This window comes from Mustela putorius, unplaced genomic scaffold (genome assembly GCF_011764305.1).
Source record: "Mustela putorius furo isolate JIRA1106 unplaced genomic scaffold, ASM1176430v1.1 tig00000596_pilon_pilon_pilon, whole genome shotgun sequence".
Lineage (NCBI taxonomy): Eukaryota > Metazoa > Chordata > Mammalia > Carnivora > Mustelidae > Mustela > Mustela putorius.
Window position 1 is genome coordinate 14,625,793 of NW_025421428.1, and position 23,709 is coordinate 14,649,501.

The following is a 23,709-nucleotide window of genomic DNA, read 5'->3' on the forward strand; positions in this document are numbered from 1 at the left end:
CCCTCAGACCCTGCGCCCCTCCCCCGGGCCCCTCAGAGCAGCCACACGTGCTGCCTTATGCCCCCTCGGTCTTGTTCCTGCCCAGGGACCCGCAGGCCTATGGTCAGCCATGGTCGATGTCTGAGGCTGTCCCGAGTGCCTCCCACGGGAGTCTGGGAAGGGGTGGGGACGCTGAGTAGGGGACCTTGGGCCAGGGCTGGGCCTGGGGACCATAGACCGTGGACACCAGCACACAGAGGCAAAGGGCATGGCCATGGGTCCTGTGCTCCAATTCCTGACCCGAGGGCCCCAGAAACTCCATCAGTGTCCACGGTGGGGCGTGAACCCAAGCACAGAGGGAGCCTGACCCGTGGTCAGGGAAAGGCAGGTGACGCCCACGTGTGCCAAGCGAGGAAGCAAATGTCTTTATTGAGAAAACGTGTGACTGCCGAGATCAGGGTTCCCTGTTCTCACCGGCTTGGAAGGGAGAAGGGGCGTTCGTGTGGGTGAAAGGCACAAAGCAGACGGGGTCTCTGGAGGGACCAGGCTGAGGACCCCAAGCCAGAGCTCCCTGCCCTGAGAGGGTCCAGACCGCCCTCCCTGCGGCCACGGTATGCGTGGACGGCCCCGTGCTACACGGGCCTCACCATCATCACTGACACCTTGTAGCTGTAGTTGTAGCCTTTCCCCGACTTCCAGTTAATGCCATTTGCATAGCTTTCATGGGCGCCCCCGAGGTAGAGACCATTGAGATTAGACAGGTGACAATTATCGTACCACCAGGCCCCCTGGTAGCGCTCAGCACAGTTTTCTGGACTTGAGTCATTGTCCTGGTCCTTGGTGGAGAAGGGGTGGTTGTTGTGGTATGTCAGGGAATCACCTGTGCAGAGGGAGAGTGGGCCGTTTTATTTGGATCCTAGTTCGAGGCAGAACTGCAGTGACCAGGACTTCAGGTCGTGCACTGCACAACTCTAGAGGATGCCTGTGAACACTTGCTCTCTGGTACAGTGACCTTGATCTTCTGGAATCCCTTCTGTCCCTCCCAGCTGGCAGGCACCCTGTCTTGGACGGAGGCCAATACTGGCCCTGGGTTCCTAGGTTGCTCAGCCAAGAGCACCAGGCACCGTGAATCAGGAACCCGGGATCCACAGAGATGGGCTCCGTTATCACCCTGTCCCTGTTTCTGCCAATAGTGGCAGTAAGAAGAAGAGCCCCTTTCCTGCACTTTCTACTAAATGGGTCCCATTGACCTGGAGGGACCATGAGGTGTGGGTCACATTTCTTCATGTACGGAGGGAGAGCCCCGTCTGGCGGCCGCCTCCACTCACCCCGAGAGAGAGGCAGAGGCGGACGGGAAGCAGGTCCCTCTGTGCTGCAGCCCAGGCCCCCGGCCCAGGCCGGACACTCACCCGCACTGCCCCCGGCGAAGGCGCCCAGGAGAAGCCTGTACTTCTCGGCCTCGCCCGCCATCCGGAACGAGTTGTACTTGGCAAACTGGCGGTTGCCCTCGAAGTCCACGAGGTCTACCCGGAGCTCGCTGGTTCCTGGAGCAGAAAGGCTGTGAGGTGCCAGCAGAGGGACCCTCGACCAGGGCTGGCAGGTGGGGATTTAGGGGCGGGTGGAGGGGCTGTGTGGACCCGGCACCCAGGGTTGGCACAGTCACGGACGACGTCCGCGGATGTAGGACGGGCCGTGGAAACCCCTTGCCAAGGGTCCTGCTGCCCCGACATGCCCCCTCATGCTCCCGCGCCGGGGCACGACACTACATCCGTCAACAGTGCGCCTTCTCCCCGCGGGTTGGGACATCACTCCCAGCCCCGTGCGGGACCCGCGCGCGTTCCTGCAGGGGGAAGGCCGTGCGCTCCCTGGGCCCGGTGTGTCGGGAAAGGTGGGGTCATGGCTGGACGCGGAGCCCACCCCCGAGGCCTCCGGTCCCTCTGTCTCGGGATCTAAGAAGCCGGTGGCCCCACGCTTGCCGGAGTCCCTCACCTCGGTCCTAACCTGCTCCCACCGGGTGTGTGAGCTGAAGGCCCGGCTCCCACGCATGGGGGTGGGGGGGACAGAGCCAGCCCGCGGGCGGAGGAGGGCGGCGTCCTCGGCTCGGGGTGGGGGCCGGAGCAGGTCGGGGACCTACCCTGGGTGGTCAGGGCGTGGATGTTGTCGTTCCCCAGCCAGAACTCCCCCAGCTGACTGCCGAAGCCCCGCTTGTACGCGGCCCAGTCGCGATAGAAATCCACGGAGCCGTCGCTCCTTCGCTGGAACACCTGCGGACGGCGGGAGGGCTCGGGCCGGGGCCTGCGGGGGTCTGCGGCTCAGGGGTCCGCGGCTCAGGGGCCCACCTATGGGGGGAGGCCTTGGGGCTCAGGGGTCATCCCGGCCGAGCCCCTGGCATGGCTGTGCGGCCTCATGTCCGGCCCCAGGGGTGGGCAGAGCCCACGGCCGAGGGAGGGGAAGCAGGAGGACGAGAGAGGGTGGGCGACAAGCCCAAAGCCGCACAGCTGGAGGTTTGGGCTCCCTGCGGGCCTCGCCCCAACGTGGCAGTCCCTCCCGCAGCATTTATGCCCCACCAAGGTGTGGGGTTCGCCCCAGCCTGGGCCAGGGGGACGGGACAGCCTCACGGGGGCATCCGGAGCTTTTGACAACGTTCACACGATAGTGTCCTCCCTGCGAGCGGACGAGCTGCTCTGTGGGATCCCCAGGCAGAGCCCGCTGTCCCCACGCACCACTGGGCGGTCCCCTGGCCGCCGACACTCACGGTCCATCCCCCGCCGTCCGTGTCCATGTCGCACAGCACGCTCAGCGGCCGGCAGCCGGGCAGGTAGACGGTGTGCCAGCCGGTCAGAGAGTGCCCTCTCGTGAGCAGGTCCTTGCAGGTCCGAGGTGCTGGGGACAGACCCGGAAGCTGATGTCAGGCAGGGCGCCCTGGGCGGGGTGCGGTGGGGAGTGGCGGTGTCTGGATGGATTGGGGGGGGAGGTGTCCCTGGGCTTGAACAGACTCCAAGGCCCGGGCCCCCAGCCGTGACGGCCAAGCCCCGTCTACCTGGCCATCCCTCCCAGGGCCGCCCCACCTGAGTCCTCGGACCCCTGGTCTTCAGGGGACATCAGGGCTTCCTGAGAACATGGCCAGGTGCCGGCTGCCCATTGCTGAGTAGCCGCGGGAGGGAAATGAGTCTAAGAGTGGGTGGTCCTTGGATTCTGGAGCCCGGCTGAGCGTGGGGCTGGCCTCTGGCGAGCGGGAAGCGGGGGGAGGTCGGTGCGTGGTCAGTCACCTGTGTCACAGGACTGAGGCCCAGGCTCTCCTGTTCGTGGGGACAGGACACACACGTCACAGGCTAGCAATGGGCGCCCCCGTCCCCTTCAGCCACAGGTGCTCCCTGGCCGGCACACAGCATGGACATAGGGTCAGGATCTGTCCAGGGCAGATTGTCCAGTCCCACGGATGGGCTCTGGGAATGCCCGTCCCGGGAGCCGGTCTGCTGGGTTCCTGTGTCCATCCTGGGCTGGGCCCGTGGGGCGGCACCGTCACTCGGGGTCCCACCATGCACCCCGTGCCGGCCATCCCCCCAGGGCCCCAGGTCCTCAGTGGCGCGGGAATGGACTCGTCTGGGTCTCTCTGGTCTCTGTCACCTCCCCGCACTGCCCCCTTGATCCTCTGCTGGGGGAGACCTGGGGGGCGTCGGACATTCGGCTCTGTGCCCCAATCCTGCCCTCTTTACTTGTGCGTGGAGAACGGGACTGGGTTTCGAGTTTGTGAGTTGCCTTTTCTGCCTCTTACAATCTGTCTGATAAAGAAACGCGAATGAACGGGCAACGGAAGGCCAGTGTCCACATCAGCAGGGACGCGGTCTTGTCATCCCTTGGGTCCCCGTGCGCAGACGCCGGGCTCTGCACCCTCACCGACCGCCCAGCGAGCCCAGCCCTGACCCAGACCTGCGCGCCTCCCAGGCATGTCCCTGACGGAAGAGGGACTCGGGTCTGAGACCCTCCCCCAGCAGATGCTGCCAGGCTGACTGCGGCCTCGGGACCCCCAAGTGGACGAAGCCCCAGGACTGCGAGCCCGACTCACCTTTCTCCCCGCACACTCCTGTGTCCCCTCGGTCCCCTGGAGCAGAGACAGGAGGAAGGGACCCCCGACACGGGGGCTGAGGTCAGGGAGAGGCGCCTGAGCGCTCAGACACCCCCATCTGCTCTGCCCTCAGGGGTCAGTGTGGGCCGAGCCCCAGGCCTCCTGCTCTGTTTAGGGCACCCTCATTGCTCTGCTGGCTTTCCAAGGGTTCCAACGCCAGGGTCTCCGAACAGCGGAGGATCCCCGAGGCCTGGGAACCTGGCCCGGGAAGGAGAGGTCCCTGAGGCCCACCTTCCCTGGGTCAGGACTCTGGTCACGCGCTCACCTGAGGCTCCTCAGAAATTCGACCCGAGCCCCGCTGTCCCTCTGTCTGCCTCCGTGTCCCTCCCCTGTCCCTCTCTCTCCTCCCTGTGTCCCCATGTCCCCATGTCCCCGTCTCCCTGTCCCTCTGTCTGTGCTCCTCTCTCCTTTCTCCGTGGACGCACCCCGGGGTCCCGCGAGGGGCCGTGGCCCTTCATCCCATTGTTACCTTTGGGTCCCGGTGGTCCTGCCTTGCCGGGGACTCCAGGGGACCCGGGTGCGCCTGCAAATTCCAGGACACGGGCCTCATGGGCAAAGGTGCAGCCGCCACAGTCCCATGTGAGCAATCTGTCCCGAGTCCTAAGGCCCGCCCGGCGCCACTTGTCCACAGAACCGCTGCCCCCGGGGTGGACGGAGCAGCCACAGCCACTAGGGAGCCGAGCGCCTAGCCCAGCCCCGGGTCTTGCTGAAGACGAGCGGGCGCTTGGTCACCCGCCCCGGCCCGGGGCCCGTACCTCTCGCTCCATTGACGCCTGCGTCTCCTTTGGGCCCTGCGGCCCCGGGCAGCCCCGGGCAGCCCCGGAGGATGCTGAGCTTGTCGGAGCCCTCCAGCCCCACCACCTTCACCTCTGCAGGGAAACACGGAGTGACGGTCAGTGCCTTCCCCTGCGCCTGGTGGCCCAGCAGGTCTCGCACACTGGCCGCCCGCTCCGAGACTCCTGCCCGTGTGCTGACCTCGGGCCCGGGCAGACCGCCGGGGAACCCCGCAGGGTCAGCCTGGAGCCGGGTTTCTCGCGTCTGGGGTGGACTTGCCCTGTCCCCCTCTGCCCTGCTTGTGTGCGGGTCTGGCCGGAGGAGAGAGCCTGCGAGTCCTCCCTGCCGAGGCAACCCGGCTCCTCGGTGCTGTGTGTCCCCGGACAAGTCACTCAACCCCTCTGGGCTTCTGTCCTCTGGGCCCCGGGAGCACCGGACGAGGGCTGCGGGGGAGCGAGCGTCAGATGGTGCCCCTGTTCAGAATCCGAACGGGGTCGACGGTGTTTGGAAAGAGCTTCCCGCCCACGGGGGACTCTCAGGCGACGCGAACAATGAGTATGAGAAGGAACTTGGGGAATTGGGGTCACCGTGGGAAATTCACCCCGACCTCAGGCCTGAGCTCACAGAAGTCTGAGGCAGAAGGGGTCCCTGGGGGTGCCCTAGAGAGGGCTGTACCGGTTCCCGGGATGCAGAGCCGGGCCACAGAGCTCGGATCAGAGGGTCATTTACTTGGTGGAGTTGAATCGTGTGGGTGACGAATCTCAGAGAGGCCTCCACTAGTCCTGTGGGTGCCATGGGGGGCACGGGCACCACAGGCTCCTGCGGACGACACAGCAGCTGCCCCCACCTGGGGTGTCTCCCTTCTGTCCTTTTGGAGTCTCCTGTGCCACAGGCTTAGAGGTGCCTTTGTGCCTCCTCCATCAGTCTGCTCTCCAAGGGCGGAGGCTGCTCTCCTGCACACAGGGCCTGACCCACCTGCTTAGGATTTGGAGCAAGACCCCACTCCCCTTTCCACTGAATCTGCTGAACCAGACCTTCTGTGGTGAGGGCTTGCAGACTAATGTGAGATCCCCTGGCTTTGAGAACTGGAGAGAGCAACTCTGGAAGGCCCGTGGGCAGACAAAGAATGTAAATGGCATTTTCTTCCTCCTTGGAGACAGAGTGGACACCTAGAAGTGAGGCTTCTAGGGTCTTGTCCCAGACCCACGAGTGAGGCCGGCATCACAGCTTGCTCCCACCCTCCCAACAGTAGCCCTGGCAGGTGTCCTCATCTGAGGACCATGAGGAGAGTTGGGAAGATGCCTGTGGAGGGCTTAACTGGGGACCCTCTACGTGGCTAGCGAGATCTAGTTACCAGCTTCAGGTTGGGCTCACCTGGACAGGTGTCTGCAGCCTGGGTGGCCAGGGTCTTGATGCAGAGGAGCAGAAGGAGGCAACCAGCAGGCCTCAGGGGCCTGGCGACTCTGCTTGGCTCCATGTCCTCTGGTGTCCCATGTCGAAGAGGCTTCCAGCTCTTATAGGCCACTGAAGCTGGCCCCAGCCTAGGCCAGCAATTTCTCAACTCCCAGTGGGACGCCCAGTTCCTATAGGGTCTTCGGTTGAACCCACAGGAAGTATCGGGTGATGGCCAAGGGTGTTTTCTTCCATTTGGGCCTCACCAGCTTTCTGCTAAATCAGGTTCACTTCCCCTAGCAAGGGCATCCTGTTCCCCATTAACGGAGCTCCCAGAACCCCTCTGCTGGAAAGGGTCTGCTCTGTGTGTGGCTAAGGAAAGCCCAGACCCCAAACACCCTTCCCAGAACCGAGCTATACCCAAACAATACTCTGTGGCCTTGACTGAGGTATGAGGAAGAGCTGACTAAAGATATCTCCCTCCCTCATCTGATTTCCAGAATATTCAGGGTCTGCGTGAGTCCCTGGGCACTCAACATGAAAGAGGAGAAAAAGAAATCTGAGTTCTTCCTCTGTGCCAAGTGCCACTTACAGAGTCCCATTAGGTGGCTAATATTGTTTGAATTTCACAGGTGGAGAAATTGAAGTCACAGAACCAAGAAGAGCCAGACCTTTGTGTCAAGTTCATAGAATGCACCAAGGATCCCTGGGGCTGTTTGTTACATCCGGAAGCATGGAGAGGTCTTTCCCCCAAACCCCTGAGGCCTTATTCCATATCTCATGCTATGAATCCTGCTCAGCCTGAACTCGCTCTGAGCATTCAGGGAAGAGGTTCCGGAGAGGTTCCGGAGAGGTTCCGGAGAGGTTCCGGAGAGGTTCTGGAGAGGTTCCGGAGAGGTGTAGACATGGCCACTAGTGACAGCGGCATGGTATCAAGAGAGAAGAGCAGAGGGTGGAACTCTGAGATTTCCCTGGGCCAGGGTGTGTGGGCTGTGGTCCAACCATAGAAGTGGGGGTGGCCGGATAAGAGGTTTCATGAAAGGAGTGGGTTGTCAAGGGGCATCTAGGACCTTGTGCCCATCTCTGTGTGTACTGCAAAGACACTAAGCTTTGCGGTGGCCTCGGTCTATTAGGACAGAGGAGGGGCACCTGGGTGGCTCATTGGTTTGGGCCTCTCCCTTCAGCTTGGGTCATGATCTCAGGGTCACAGGATCAAGCCCCGCATCAGGCTCTCTGCTCAGCGGGGAGCCACCTACTCCTTCCTTCTCTCCCTGCCTCCCTGTCTACTTATGATCTCTCTCTCTCCGTCAGATACAAAAATAAAATCTTTTAAAAAATGTTTAAAAGACAGAGGAACATGTGGGTTGCATGGCCTGAGGCGCCGTTCAGCCTCCCTGAGCTACTGGAACAGGCAGCCTCTCTCTGCAAGCACAGGTCTAGACTTCAGGAATGCTCTCCTGGCATGAGGCAGGATAGGGAGAGAGGCAGCGGGTCTATGTCCCTCAGACCCCAACTGCTGGCAGCCCCCAGACACCAGGGTTCTTCCTCTTTGCATTGCTGATAGGATTATTTTAGGCAAGATGTCAACAATACATTCAGACATCGAGTTCTTATTCTTAACGGTAGGTGGGCCAAAGAATCAGAAAGGATGTAAGCTTCTGTCAAGTACAAATACCTTAAATTTGGACGGATAAAAGGCATTTGACTTTTGGAAATGGCATTCTGGTAGTTGGGGCCATCTACCCAACTAAGGGCAAACAAGCAAAATGTTAAAAAGTTTTGCTTGAAGGCACAACCAAGTTAACCACACAGGAAAAGGTTATCTTGCCTAACTCTTGGGAGCAACAGAAGTCTGTAGAGGGGGAAATGAAACTCAGAGCCTCTTTCTGCCTATCCCTAAAAGACGGCTGTGAGGCTGCTCAGTGACCTTGCCAATTTTGCTGTGATAAAGGTCAAAGTGTGGGGTCGAGGGAGTGAACCAGGGGTTGGGATCCAGAGGGCCGCTCTCCGCTCGTGAGGTTGGAATCATCCATGACCAGCCTTTGCAGGGACCAAAACATGTTGGTGTGTTGCAGGACAAAGTCTCAACTCCTGAATTCTTGTAAGGCCTTATGAGGTTGTTAGTGCCCTCAGGCTTCCAGCCGAAACCAACAAAAAATGTCCTCTGATGGAGAATAACTTCATCCCAGGACCTAAATGATTTCAGCAAATATATATATTGTTTCAAATTAACTGTTAAACACAATACAAGATTTCCAGATTCATGAGGATGAAAGGCAACATGTAGAAGAACAAATCAAACCAACAAATGATAGAAACAGATCCCCAGATGCTGCAGATACAGAAATGACAACGTAATTAATGGTGAAAACTGAAAACCCCAGCAGAGACTGAAGACAAGCAAGGGTGCTTATAATCTCCACTTCTGGTCAGTATTATACTGGATTGTACGGTCAGTGCAAGGCAGAAAAAATAAAATATAAAAAGATTGGAAAGGCAGACATGAAGCTGCTATTATTTTCAGAAGATACGTTTAATAAGTGAAAAATCTGAGGATCTAAAATCAAAATTTTAGAATGAATAGGTTTAGCAAGATTAAGTTATAATTCTAAAAATTATCACAAAGTAGTACACGATGACATTTTAAAAATTTGCTATAATAGGGCACCTGGGTGGCTCAGTGGGTTAAGCCGCTGCCTTTGGCTCAGGTCATGATCTCAGGGTCCTTGGATCGAGTCCCACACCAGGCTCTCTGCTCAGCGGGGAGCCTGCTTCCCTCTCTCTCTCTCTCTCTCTCTCTGCCTGCCTCTCTGCCTACTTGTGATCTCTGTCTGTCAAATAAATAAATAAAATCTTTAAAAAAAATTTGCTATAGGGGTGCTTTGGTGGCTCAGTGGGTTAAAGCCTCTGCCTTTGGCTCAGGTCATGATCCCAGGTCCTGGGATCGAGCCCCACATCGGGCTCTTTGCTCAGCAGGGAGCCTGCTTCCTCCTCTCTCTCTCTGCCTGCCTCTCTGCCTAAACTTGCCTACTACTGTCTGTCAAATAAATAAAAAAAAAAAAAACTTAAAAAAATTTGCTATAATAACCAGACCCAAGTTAAATAAACAAAGAATTCTAACAAAATATGTGTGAATCCTCTGTGTCGAAAGCTATCAAATATGAACTGAGAGACACCATAGAAGATCAAAATAATGGGAAGAATATTTTATGTTCTTGGATTAGAACACTCAGTATTATAAAGATATTAGTTTCCTCCTGACTGATCTACAGAGTCACTGCACTGTCACTCAAGTGCCCATTTTATTGTGAAATAAAATGAAAAGGTGAATTTAAAATTTGTGTAAAAGGCAAAGGGCCAATAACTAAGTTGTTCTTGAGCAGGAACAAAGAAGTATGGCTCGTCCTACCTGGTACCGCGATCATCATAAAGATTCGCTATTTGAGAAGGTGATAGTAGCTCCAGGACACAGAATAAACCGACAGAAGGGAATATAGTCTTGAAACAAGCTCGGACATTCTTTGACCCCCGGTTTACGTTTGTGGTGCCCTACAGAACACTGGGAAGGAAGAAGGCTTCCATAAATGGTGGAAACTGCTAACTGTTCATACAGGAAAAACACAAAATCCACGCTGGCCCTTGTACAAACATAATTCCTGTTGAAAGAATGCCAGACCACTGTGGAACGGGAGACAATTGTAGTTGTAGACCGCATTGTTAGGTCTCAAATAAGCTTGGTGGCATCTTACACAGGACAGGAAAGCTCCAAATGTAAAGGAGAAGTCTAAAAAGTGAGATCGACATTAAGAACTCTTGTTTCTTAAGATCCGTCACCTGGGAGCAAAAAGATAAGCACAGAAGGGGAGAGGTATCTGCAGCACAAGGAAGTGACCAAGGGCTTGTATTCAGAAGAACTAAGGACCTCCCTATAATCAGCAATGATGTTGGAAGTGGGAAAGAGCCTTGCACGCACACTCCCGGGAGAGGAGACTTAAATGGCTGATGGGACGATGGGGACGCCTTTCCGCTTTGTCAGCAGAAAGATGCAATTCAAGCCACATGAGGTCTATTCATGTACACACACCAAAGGGCAGAACTTTCTCGGCAAGGAGGGCGGTGCCATCTTGGTGAGGCTGCTCCAGCAGGAGGGGAGCCGTCCTCCAGCCCCGCTCAGTGTGGGTCACCGTATGGCCACTTTGGAAATCAGCATTGCTCCCTACAGTGGCACACATGTTCCTGCTCTGCGACGAGCTCTCGGAAACCCAGTCTCCCTCCAGAGAAGTGTGTGCCCAGGCATAGGGGACACCTGCAGAAGAATGTCAGGCTCCAGACTTCAGACAACCAGAACGTCTGTCTGGGGCAGGACGGACCTGTCCCCCGAGGTGCGGTCCACCGGGAGATAACGTGAAGGAATCCCGCTTCTTGCAAAAATGTTGAAATTCACAAGCATGCACTGGGCATAAAGGAGAGGGCGTTGTGTGACAGTGTTGCTGTATCAGGCTCCGGAAAAGGCAGCTCCCCAAAAGTGCCCGTGTGTCAGCTTTTCTCCTGCCTCACTCGTCTGGCTGGTGCTCTTGGTACTGAATGTGAATCCTGCCTTGGGTCTTTGAGTGACCAGGAGGATGACCGGCTGGAGGAGGGGGTCACTGGACAGAGGGAGTGCCTGTCTCCTGGGCTTGCAGGACAGGGGCCACCACCCCTCCATCCCGGGGGCACCGACTCCATCCACTGGGCAGACAGAAGTGGTCGCCTTATAAAATCCAATGGCTTATTGCTCAACAAAGTGCTGTCGTAATAACACCAGGACTTAGGACGCCCAGCAGCCTGGGGCCCCAACACCCCGTGATTACCGCCAGGGCAGCCACCCAGGGTCTGGCCCACTTCCTCCTGGAGCTGACCGCTCGGGGCCCGGCAGAAGCAAGCCGGCCGAGCACAACTTGTCTCCAGGACCTGGAGACATCTCTATAGCTTGTTCACGCTGTGCGGTGGGCCAGCCATCCCCTGCTCGCGTGTGGACGCACCATCAGAGGATCCAGAGGCCCTCCAGGCCTGCCCCTGGGGCCCGGGGAGCAGGAGCCACATTTGGATGCCGGCACACAGGGGCATCAGCAGCCCGTTCCCCTGCACCTCACCCCACCTCCCAGCTCCAAGGAGCCGCCCTCCCCGGCCTGGCCGCTGGGATCGGGTCCAGCCTCAGCTTCCCCTCTGCTGTTTTACCACCTGGGAGGAGGAGGAGCCCCTTGGCTTCCCGGTCACTGTTGTAAGCTTCGGCAGCCCCGGCCCACCCACTCGAGGCTTCCCCATGCCCCTGCCCCCTGGCTGCTGGGCTGGTCATGGCTGTTCTGCTGGGGCATGGGGAGCTCTACTGTGGGCGCCCCAGGATCAGAGGGCAGCAGCCCAAGTGGCCAGGGCTCTGGCAGAGGCTCTGTGGGCACCCAGTATGAACAGGTCCACAAAGGCCCTGGGGACACAGTGTCCATGATATGTGACACTTTCAAGGGCCCACAGTCATTTTTAAATTTCTTATAAAATCAGAAGAAAACGAACAAGATTTGCCCCAGAGTATATTTGTCTTTGAGCCTCCACAGTATAAGATAGGACTTCCAGTATTTTCTATGGAAGAAGGGGCCCATAAAGGCAGAAGTGCTCAGGCCCCAACGGGGAGGTCCCCCTAGGGACCCTGCTGGGTGGGGCTGGCTCCGCCGGCTGCCGGCTGTCAGGAGGAAGCCCTCTCTCCCCACAAGTGCTGCAGTTGCCCTGACTTCTTGGCCAGCCCTCGAGATCTCAACCAGCCCGTGCCCATTCCTCCCCTGCACAAGCCCCTCCAGGGATCTGCGAGCTCGCTGGGCGCCAGTGGCCTGGAAAGCAGTGCCCAGAGAGGACTGAGCTGGCCATCTTGGCCCACGGCAAGCTCAGTGTGTGACCTCCCGCACGGTCCCTGTCCCTGGACCAACAAAGGTGGTGGCCGGCAGGAACGGTCCTGCTGCACAGAGGGGAGTCCCCTTGGCTTCACATTCATCAAGGAAGGGCTTAAAGACACTGCCGAGAGGTCCTGGCGGAAGGCCGTACCTCCCGAGGACGGTCCCTGGCGTGGAGAAGGAAGAGCAGATGGGAAGCCTGGGAGGGAGCATGGCCAAATGGTGTCAGCCTGTGGGAGCCGCCCCTGGTCCAGGGGCAGAGCAGGACTCCTGTGGCCTGCGGGTGGGGACACTGTGCCACCCGCACCCAGAGGAGCAGGGACGGGGCCATCACAGCCACGGCCCGCATCCCTGAGGGCGGCAGGGACCTTGTCTTCTTCATCCAAAGGCCTCCGGGGGGAATGAGGTTGCAGCCACGCCTGTGCTCCCACCCCCAGGGGCAGCTTCGACGTGGACAGGACGCCCCCCCACACTGGTTTCTCACCTTCCTCCGCTCCCCCTCGTGGAGGTGGGGTGAATTCTGTCTCCAGGAGGGATCACCCAGCAAAGGAGGGCAGCCCAGAGGGAAGGCCAAGCCTCTTTTGGGATCTCCAGGAAAGAATGGGGCCACCTGTTCTCCCAAAACCCCCCTAGCAGGTGTGCTCGGGGTAAGGAGGGGGGTTCCAGGACGGTCAGGGGCTTTGTAAACGCCAGCACAGGGCAGTGAGGTGGGCAGGTGGTCCCTGAAAGCCCCCAGGGGCTGGGGCCGGTTGATCTCCAGACGCCCTCTTGCCCTCAACCTCTTTCTGTCCTGAGACCCCACACCGCAGCCCCCTCCATGCTGTAATGTGTTCAGCGGATTTTTTTTTTTTTTAATTTTAACCATGTTCTTGCAAAGTGCATTTTTGTGCATGTATTTTTATCTTAGGTCAATGGCATTCACTGTGTCTCATTCTGAATTCTGCTTTCGGCACTGAGCTCCGTGTGTGTGTGTGTGTGTGTGTGTGTGTGTGTGTGTGCGCGCGCGCGTGACCCTTAGGGACATCCGTCTTGATACACATCCATGCTTTGTCCTCAACTGCCAAGTCACACTCAGAGGCGTCCTGGTCATCTCTGACTTGTGGGTGTTCCCAGTGATGGTGCGGTGTGGACTTGACCCCCCCCAGCACGGGGCCGCACGCAGGCTCCTGGGGGTCTGTCAGCATCTCCCCAGGGTCCCACCAGAGTGGGGGCTTGGGGTGCTGGGCCCACAGAGGCTTCGTTTGCCTTAGTAACACTGGGCTGTCGTTCAGAATGGCTGTGCATCCCCACTGGGTCCTGCCTTCCCCGTCTGTCCGTCCAGCTGTCTGTCTGACTGTCTGTTTGGTGCCGGGTGTGGCCCAGTTGGCTCAGCTTTCCGGCTTCAAGGCTTTCCTGTTACGGACACTGCCCCCCCCCCCCCATCGCCTTATCTGATTTCTGGCTCTTAGAGCTCCCGTCTTTCCGTCGCACTTTGCAGGCTTTAATCACGTGTGGGTGCGAGAGGCTGCAAACCTCTCCCGTCTGTCAGCTCCCCACTAACTGCCCAGGTACGTTTTCTGAGCTTACAATTTTTGCTTTTGAAGTTTCGTTGATGAGAACTTTCCGGCGTCCTAAGCCCCAGAGACCGCACCTGCCCCCGTCGGCCGTTCCTCTTCGTCTTCCTCCGGCACCTGGTCCTTCCTTCCCCGAGACGCTCCTCGCCACGCGAGCCCCTCGCACACGGGGATGTGCCGTGATGCTCCCCCTCCTCTGCGGGTTTCCACAACCATCTGCCCGAGCCCGTCTTCTCCCTCCTGGCCCCGCGGGGCTTTCGTTGTTCGGTAAGATCCCACCGACGAGCGGCCGGCTGTGTCCCTGCGCTCCTGGCTCCAGTCCGCAGCCCAGGGCCCGTGCTGTAGTGCTTCCCATCCCTGTGGGATGCCTCGCGCTCTCGCAGGGCAAGTCCGCTCACTTTACTCTTCTCCTGGAAAGCTGAGATGAACCTCCGTGGCCTCCTGTCCTTGCAGGGAAGGCTCCGATCCCCTGCGAGCCCCACAGAACTCCCCGCTGGGATCGCACCGAACCCTGGGTCAGCGCGGAGACCGCGGCCGTCGTTACAACGCGAGGAGGCCTTCCCATTTATTCGGGTTGGCTTCCACATCTCATAGCAGAGCTTTAAATTTTGGGTTAGATTCATTCCTACGAGCTTTGTGGCTGCTGTGCCTACTGTGAATGGCGCCTTTTGAAAAACTGTATTTTCTAATTGATCAATGCCCGGGAAAACAAACGGCTTTGGCTTTCGTAGGCCCAATACGTCCACAGACAAACCAAAACGTCTGTTGAGCGTCCTGATCTTTTGGTTCTAGATAAGTCGCCGCCTCGGGAAAGCATCAGTGACTCGCTAAAACCGAAGCTGACAAAACCGGTTCCCACTCTCCCCAGAATGAGAATTCCTTCTTTGCGTGCACACCCGTGCGTCCATGCACGGACGTGCACACCCCTGTCCTCAGAGCCTCAGTTTTCCTTTTTACAGCGAGGCGTCTTCCCCGGCGGTCCGTTCAGACCCTCCAGCCTGCCCGCCCCGCTGGCTCCCCGCCTGGACCCCAGGGTCACTGGACGTCCTCCCGCAGGGTCCCCGCCACGGGCGGCTCTCCCTCTAGGACTTGAGCCTCGTGGGGTGGGTGAGAGGCCCCCAGCCGAGGCGAGGAGTCTGCTCGGGGCCAACGTTCCCCAGGTCTGTAGGACGTCGGCGCCGTGAAGGGTCCTGTTAGGTCCGTTATTAAACGAAACGAGACTGAGACAAAGTGAAAGTTAAAGTTTTATTTTATGTCAAGTATTAGAAAACAGGCTGATCGGCCGGGGAACGAGACTGAGAAAGTGAAAGTTATGTAAAGCTCTATTTTATGCCAAGCATTAGAAGTCCGACTGACTGGCCAGCGCCGTCTCCGAAGGGAGCGAGCTCTCCCCATCTTACAGGCCACCTTTTATTGGGTGAAACTGCAACCCGTATCTTGGTATCTCGACCCATCGGGTTTGTGGGTCTCTTGCTAATTGGCTAGTTTCATCCGGTCTGGTGACGTGTTATTCAAGGTACCCCACACCAGGAACCGTCACCAACAGTACTTTCTGGGAAGGCTTAGTCAGTTAACACATTCGGTGTGAATGATGAGATCGCCGTTCTTCCCAAGACGAGTCATTTAGGTTTGGGCAAGACCTTCTCCCTGTTAGAAACAGTACTTCGTACTGATGAGGTGTCTCCGTCTGGCCTGACTCGTCCTCGTATTCTGGGCTCTGTTATCAGGAGCTCGCCGACTACCTTTTACTGGTTTCCCAGACTTGCTTCTAAGTAAGTTTCTCTGGGGGGAGAGTCAGTTTAAGTTTACTGCACAAACCACAAAATGGCTTTTAAGCGAGATGGAGTCGCTCTGGCTAAATAGGTCCTTACAAGTCACCGGCCCTTGGTCTCCAGGCTTGAGGCAAAACGAGCCACGACACGCTTTGGCCCAGGAACGTGAAACGGGCAGCTGCCTGGAGACCCAGCGCGGCTCCGGATGCAGAGCCACCAGGCCGCCCGGCGGCTGCCCTCCGAGGCATCCGTGTCCCCGGCAGACCTGGGAACGCATCCGCGCAGAACTCGGATGCTGCGGTCACGGCAGCACCACTCGCCACTGCCGAGGTGTGCGTGAGCTCACGAGTGATTAACGACCGCGGCCCATCCCTACACCGGTTCGCCTCGGGGCACGAGAGGGCACGACGGGCCGACGCCCTCCTGCGCGCAGGAGCCTGATGAGCCAAGGTGGCAGGAGGCTGGGGGACGTGGCAGCGAAGCCACCGCCCAGGGCAGCGGGTTTCTTCCGAGGTGATGACAGTGACCTAAACCCGAGTGTGGGGATGGTCTGAAGATGGCCACAAGCGTGGGACGGTGCGGGGGGCTCAGGGGGCCTTAGACCCCAGGAAGGCCGTGCAGCGCTGGCAAGAAGGGGACAGGGCCTTAGACACGGGGACTGAGCCAGCAGACCTGGAACGGAGGGTTCGTCTGCCTCTGGGGTGGGGACAGAGCCCCCGCTTTCTGGCAGCCCCGCCTGCCTGGCTTCCCGTTGCTCATCCCCCCGTTTCTGGCTCCATCAGCCTCTCCTTGGCCCGGAGGGGACCCCCAGGCTGGCTGCAGCCCAGGCCCACCTCTATCCGAGGGGCTCAGCAGCCCGTCGGGAGCGGGTGAGAGGAGCGTGCATGGGGCCGGCCGTGGGGAGGAGAGAACGTGGCAGAGCCCAGGTCAGCTGCGCAGGAGGCAGGAGCACCTGTGCAGGCAGGAGGCACCCCCCAGCCCGCGCCCCTTTCATTTCCCCAAGATAATGGTGCAGGCGCGGAGTATCTTCCGGGCCCCTGAAGACAGACGACCGGCGTTTGCAGGTAATAGTTTGTGTCAGAGTAAATTGGGATTTATATCTCAGGAGGCAGATAATCCCCGTTCGAAGTCTCGGGAGTCCCCGGGGCAGGAGGGGTTCACACAGCGCTGCTCACGGAGGCCGCAGACAAAGACAGCCCTCCCCCGCGGACGAGCCCTGGTGCCTGGGTCCTGTTTTCGTATCTTAATGGAGTCTGCAAGCCCCAGAATGCTGCCGAAAAAGCAGATCTCACAGGGCGCTGCCTCCGATTTGCAGAGGATGGAGGTCAGCCTCAGCTTCCAGAAACTGGAAGACGATCAGGAGGCGGGGGGACGCGTTCTGTTCTGTTCTGTTCTGTTTACTGTGCCGCTGGCTTAGTGTGTATCCTGTGTCTCTTTGCACGAGAAAAGTCCGGGCGTGCATTCTCACCTACGTTGAACTACTTGGCAGAATCCCCAAGCCTCCCCCTGCTGTTTGCTCCCAGGGACCGGTATGCAAGCCGGTTTGCTCTTGACGTCACACGCTGGCCAAGTGGCTGCGGGCCTGCTGGCCCCGTGCGAGCCTGGCCCGGGCTGTCGCATACATGAAGCACGAAACGGGCAGTAGAGGGACCAAAGCCACAAAAGCCACGCCGAACACGCGTACCACCGGCCCCAGAGCTCTGTATTTGCTCTGCGTGAACGCATGGGCGGGGCTTCCGGGCCGTGTTCACCGCGGTGGATGTCGTTTCTGAACTGGCGTGAGGACAGGATCAGCCTCGCTGAAAGGGGCTGCAGGGGCTGGAGTGAACACGGATCCGGGACACACGTTGTTATGGGAAAGTGCTGGGAATGATTTATTGCACATGGATCCCTTCTGCGTGGCCCCCGTGGCCTCCCCTGCATCCCGTGTGGCCACTGGTGGAGCGGGTTCTTTGCCTGGTGGAGGGGGGCTCAGGGCAAGAGGTTTCGGCGGGACCGCAGCCTTCCGACCGTCCTCTCGGCATCCCAAGTCCTGGCCATCCGGGCGACAAGGGGTGTGCTGACACGTGCAGGCTCACACACCGTCCCTGCCTGGGCTTTTTCTCAGCTCTTTAGAAGGCAAGAGACCCTTGCCATGGTCCCTGACCAGTCACCACTGTCCCGCCCTGTGACCAGGGAGGCAAGGGAGACTGTGACCCAACATCCCACTGGAAACTCCCAGGGAAGCCTCTGATTGGCTGTCCACTAGCCAATCACCGTGAAGGAGGGAAATGGGATGGAGCTCCTGGGCCACCACCGGGGACAATGACAGGACCGACCACCACTGGGACAGTGACAGGACCGGCCACCACCGGGGACAGTGACAGGACCGGCCACCACCGGGGACAGTGACAGGACCCATTCACCCTTCCTGCCTGGGAACATGTCCCCATGTCCCCATGTCAGCAGTGGAAGATCTATGTCCCAGAAAACCCTTCGGTCCTGGGCCAACCAGATGGCCGGTCACTCAAAGCACACTGACCCATCTAGAAGTTTCCAAACCCCATGAGGGGGCTGGGTGAGCCGGCTGTAACGTTTCTCCAGCTCTTCATCTGGGCGATTGCCCCACACAGTCTATGAAAAGGAGACATTGCAAAAGCGATGGGAAACCAAAACCAAGACAAGGTCGGAGTGTGGCTTGTGGGGTTTTCTTCAGAAGAAGGCAAGTCCCCGAGTCCCCTGTGGTTCGGCTGGAAACCGCAGCTGGGAGCCCTGGGCCCTCCCTGGGCCACAGGTTCCTCTTTCAGGCGTCCAGTTAGTTGTGAGTCACACACACCCGGTCTCAGCGGCAACCCTCCCTCCACTCCGGCAAGTCCTCCTACGACGAGTCAGTGAAGGGGTCCTACCAGCTCCCGGTCCTGACGGGCTCCGTCCAGTCCCAGGATGGTCTAGACATCGGGATAGTCTCTGTTGCCTTTGCTTCAGGACAAAGACCTGAGCAGCCCCCTAGAGGCCCCACGAGCTGCACGGACAGCCGGGAGAGGGCTTAGGCAGCCCAGGGCTCTGTGCTGTGCCGATGGCAGGCGTGGCCCTGGGGCCTCGGGTCACCTGCGCGTGCTTCCAACCCGGGGGGCTGGTGGGCTGTGGAGTGGACGGCACAGAGCCCACGTGCACATTTCAACCATCTGTGACAGGAAGCATGTCCGGGAGGGCATGCGCTGGATGGTGCCTGACTGGACGCCGACACCCCACTGACTCTTCACCATCCCCGCCCGGTGGGGAGGGAACCTCCGATCTGCAGTGTAAACCCTCGAGGAGCCTGAGGCCAGCGGCCCAGCTCACAGAGCCCACTGCGGCCGGAGGAGGAGCGTGGGACCTGCGCCGGGAAGGAGGAAGCTTCCCGCCCTTTCCAGGGTGCGGCCACTGACCCTGGATGTCCCCACCAGCAGCGTCCAGCCGTCTCCTGGGGTGCTCTCCCTGTGAGGCTCAGACTTCAAGTTAGTTTTATTTCCTCTGATCAGATCTCTCTGGTTTGAGGGATGCGAGAGTCGATCTCACTGGCATTGTGGTCACTCTCCTGTAAAGGTGATAAACTTCACCGTCCAGGGAGGGCTGCCCCTTCCTCACCTGCGTGAATCCGGGCACCTCCCAGGCTCTAGGCATAGACCGTGCCCCTGTGCGCCCCGCTGCCCTCAGGCCTACAGGCTGCAGCAAGGCAGTGTGCAAGGTGCACCGCCCATTCTGGGAAGTCGCCAGGCTGCGCCCTCCAAGGCGACCCGGTTCTGTTCCGGTGGTGCGGCTGGGCGCGGTCCCCACACGGCCCTCTGCCGGCTCCGTGCCTGCTCTCCGTGGGGGGCTGCGGTGGGCAGCAGCGGGCAGCAGCATGGGCTGAGCTCCCTCACCTTGCCGTTGACTGTTAGGGCCAATTTAATGTGAAAACCGTTTAACGATTAGGGCCTGTTGAGCCAGAGCAGCTCCATGTTGCCCAGGCAGCCGTGTTGTGTTTACATCACCGGACTTCATTCCGGAATAAACGCCCCCGTAGCTCCTGGTGTGGTCCCGGGTATCGATTCCCAGTATCGATTCCAGGAGTGAACGCCTTAACAATAGAAGCCGCGTACCTCGGGTCTGCGGTTCTGCTCTATAAAACCAGCCCGTGAGATCGGGAGGGGGTCGCTCTCTTCGGAGGCGGCCCTGGCCGGTCAGTCTGACTTCTAAGGCTTGGCATAGAATAAAGCTCTACATAACTTTCACTTTGTCTCAGTCTCGTTCCTTTGATAACGGACCCCAACATTGACAACGATGGATGTGGTCCGAGTGGGACCCAGACTGCGCCAAGCCGGGGTGGCGGGCCCCGTCAGCTCGGCCTCTCGCTGCCCTGCTCCGCGGCTGCAAAGCCAAGCCTCGGGCCTCTCCACCGGTCAGATGTCTGCGCGCAAGCCCAGAGAGGTCTGCAGCTTCTCATCCCTGCTCTGGGGCGTGGAGGGCAGGACAGAGCACTCAGCTTTGCCCCAAGGCGGATGGGGGTGTTGCTATGGAGACCTGCCCGCGCTGGACCCTCCCTGATAAGAGTCATTGCTCACCTCTCAAGCAGGTCCCATTATTATCTCCAGATTCCAGGGGACAAAACCGAAAGGCTCTGTGGCAGGAGCCTATCTGCCATCACCACCAGAAACGGGGTCACCCTGGGGCTCCTGGACCCACAGTCGGAAAGTGGTGAATCAACACGCGTCTCTGCGCGTCTCTCTTGCCAGGTCCTATCTGATCTTGGAGACTAGTTCAAATGTGCCCTTTCATATAAACCAGATGACGGGATCTCTGGTTTGGAGATGGAAAGGGGTCCCCGCACAGGTTAACAGATGGTGAAGGACGCCCGCTGTCCCGGGAGAACGCAGGTGTGTGGACCCCGCTTATCTTCCGAGCACGTGGAGGGCACTGGCTCACGTGTGGGTGACATTCAGCATTGGAGGACTGTAACCCCCACTTACCTATGACAAGCCTTCAGGAAGGAAAAAGTGGATGCCCAGTGCCTACTGCATCAGGAAGGGTCCACAGGTCAAGTCTCTGCTCCCAAGACTCCCCCATGACCAGGGTCTTAACCCCAGAAACTAGCTGGAGGGAGTCAGCTTGAACTCAATGCAGGGAACAAATCCGGAAGCGTTCCTGCTCACTCCTGACCCCGTCGGGAAGGCTCCCTGTGGGGCCGAGGACACTTCCAGCCAGTCCAGGGGCAAACGGGATCAATCCTATTTTTAGAACCACAAACGAAGAGCCATTTCTGTCTCTCAGAGTGCGGCCTCAGAACCTGCGAGGCCCGTCTCCATCCGAGGCTGCTTTTGTTCCTTCTCGTGTGAAAATGCTGCCAGAGCTTTTCTGCTGCTGCAAAGGAGAGCTTTGTTCTCCACGGACACTCTGCCCCACAGGCTCGGCCGAGGAGCCGGGGCTGCCGTTCGCCAACGGTGGGTAATTAAGTCCCCGCACAGATATGGAACAAGCATTAGATGATGATTAATCCCTGGGGCGGCGAGGACATTTTTCATTTTCACAGCTCTCCTGGGTTGCTCATTAATCATCTCCGTCCCCAGGGACGGCTGTGCCGGCTGGCTCCTTTCCCAGGAGCAGGGAAACTGAGTCAGTTGTGCCTGCCCCCACCCCGTCTCCTCGGCACAGATCGGAGACAGCCCCCCGTGGGCAGGCTCTGGGGCCGTCTTTCGTCCACGTCGTACTCACCTGCTTGTCCAGCTTCGCCAGGCACAGATGCAGAAATCAATAAAAATGTAATTTTAAATAAAAAGGAAGCCACTGGGCTCTGCTGGGTACAGGGCTGCCACCGACGGCTCCTTCCCTTTGCTTTGGTTCGTGGTTTTCTCTGGTACGTGCACACTCTCCGGCTCACAGCTCCCTGGGAAAGCTGACGGACTCACCATCTTCCCAGCGAGCGGCCGAGAGCGGAGCATTCCGCTCTCGGGGCCCCCGCTTCCCTCCCCAGCTGGGCGAACAGCTATAAATACAGCATGTCCCGTTTTGCATTCAAATGGTTGTGAAAGTTTGGAGCTGTAAATAATATTCTCTCGCTGCTCAAGACAGAATTATTATGATTTTCCCACCATTCTTGGAACGGATGATAAATTAAACATCTCCTGGGCTCCCCCGCCCACCGCTGACAGGGCGCCTGGAGGGCAGGACCCTGCACCTGCCACAGAGTGGGAGGGGCTGAAGGTGGTCATTCCGGGTGGGGCTCGAGCAGAGCAGAGGGCACGTGCAGGGGCGGGGCACGTGCAGGGGTGAGGCAGTACCTCTCTGAACCTGGCTTCTCTTTGAGGTTCTCTCTGGACCATCTTCCCGTAACAAAGGGTCGGTTCTCAGAGCCCAGAGATTGCGTGTTACCCACACCGTCGTTTTACACAGGGGGAAACTGAGGCAGAGACGAACTTTTTTGGAATGAGCCTCTCAGACCCTTTCTCCACCAGTCTGCCTGGCATCAGACCCGTAATCCCTGCCCCCCCCCCAGGAGGCTGCTCCTAGATCCAGAGGTGCTGGGGGGCAGAGCTGCGGCTGTCCCAGGGTCCTTCCTGGCTCAAGCAGGGGCCACAGCGGGCTTGGATAGAAAGTGCCCAGGACAGACCCATCAGCCTGGTTCCCGGCTTGCTGCATGATCTCGAAGGACTTCTGGGAATCTCTGTCTCTGGGCACGTAAATGGCCATGGGCACAGCTGGGCCTCAGCGCGCCCCAGGAGGGCTCCGTGAGGCGCGTGCAAGCCCAGGCAGAGGCTAGCTCTGCCGGACGGCCACCTCCCTCTCCCGCAGCAGCACACTAGGTGCCGACTGGGCATCCCCACCCAGGCCGAGGGTCGTCAGCTGGAAGCAGGAAAGATGTGGAGGGACCCAGAGGTCTCAGTCCCACAGGCAGCCCGTGGGTCCTCCTCCTCCCAACAGTCTCAGAGCATCCCCATGGGGCCATCACGAAGCTGACCAGGAGTGACCGGCTCCAGGCCTCCCAGGGGGCAAGGCTGGCGGGGTGGGGGCTTCTGTCTCCACCTCTGCCCCCCCCCCCGCAGGGGCCTGGCTGTCCCGTCCTGCCCCCGGCCTGTCCTTGCCCACGTGGGCTGTGATGAGGTGGGTGGAGGACCGTCCTGCCCTCTCCTCCCGGGAATGAGTCCCCCATCCGGATCTTAAGTGGGCCTGGGCACTCCCGATGCTCTTTCCAAATGGGGACACGGAGTTGGGGCCGGTGAAGCACTTTGGCTTCTGGAGGCCTGGGCAGGAGCCAGGAGAGAGCACTTTGTCGAACAGAAGGAATGAACGCAGTACGCGAAGCCGTTTTCCCCTCGGGACTGTCCCCCTCTCTGTGAGCGAGCTCAGCGGGGCTTCCTGGCACCGGCTCTCAGGGGCCTCTCCCCGCTGCCCCGGCTCTGGTGTCTCCGGGACCAGCCTCTCTCTGGGCTTCGCCTCTCCTGCCGAGGACTGTGGGCCTCCCGGGGGAGGAAGGTGCGGAGCCGTGAGCAGCCCCGAGCCCCCTGTCACCTTGAGCTGCCGCCGGATTCAGGCCATGGTGTTCGGTTTCAGAAACGTGCTCCCGGGGCTCCCGGCAGAGCCGCTATGTAGGCTGGGAGGCAGCGCGTCCCCCAGAGGCGGGCCGAGCCCTTCTGCTCGTTCAGGAGGAAGGACAGGCCTCGTGCTCCAGGTGCGGTTGCAAGAGAGACACTGACATGTACGTGTCGTCTCCCTCAGGCTGTGACTCTGGGGGCTGTGACCCCTTGTAGAGAAGAGGAAACTGAGGCCCGGAGGCGTGAGAGGACTTAGATGGGCTCAGGCCTCCACTTTGCCCCAAGGCTCAGCTCACCCCACTTCTGTATAGTCCCTTCTTAGGACACTGGAGGCCTCTGTGCCTGTGCCTGAACCGTCTCTGCCCAGTGCTGCCCGCCCAGGTCCCCCTAGAGGGATGCAGAGCCCCCCCCCCCACCGATGGGCACAAGGGAGTCACCAAGGTCCCCGGGGCAGGAGGTGCTTGAATTGCCCGCAAACCGCGGCCGAGGGGAGAGACGACGCAGAAGCAGGGAGCCCTCCGCATCCACCTTCTGTCGCCAGGTGGCCTCACCCCGCTCTCGCCCTTGTAAGATCTGACCCGGGGGAGAAAGGGGCTGGGCCGGGCGTCCTGGCTGGACGCAGGTGCGCTGGAAGCCTCCGGATCCGCTGCCTGGGCAAGAAAGCCTCTG

The 23,709-nt window shown here is 59.3% G+C and overlaps 1 protein-coding gene across 3 annotated transcripts; it reads right to left on the bottom strand.

Annotated features, from left to right (window-relative positions):
- Positions 1-381: 381 nt before the first annotated feature.
- Positions 382-6,421, bottom strand: LOC101687145 (ficolin-1). Of its 3 annotated transcripts, XM_045082893.1 has the most exons (9): positions 6,254-6,421; positions 4,861-4,974; positions 4,575-4,628; positions 4,046-4,081; positions 3,249-3,278; positions 2,735-2,862; positions 2,114-2,243; positions 1,389-1,523; positions 382-859 (listed from the first exon to the last, which is right to left on the bottom strand). In XM_045082893.1, the coding sequence occupies exons 1-9, from the start codon at positions 6,354-6,356 to the stop codon at positions 612-614; spliced, it is 978 nt and encodes a 325-aa protein (XP_044938828.1). In that variant the 5' UTR covers positions 6,357-6,421; the 3' UTR covers positions 382-611. The 3 variants fall into 3 exon arrangements, with proteins under 3 accessions (XP_044938828.1, XP_044938827.1, XP_044938826.1); XM_045082892.1 differs by lacking the exon at positions 4,046-4,081; XM_045082891.1 differs by lacking the exon at positions 3,249-3,278.
- Positions 6,422-23,709: the final 17,288 nt, after the last annotated feature.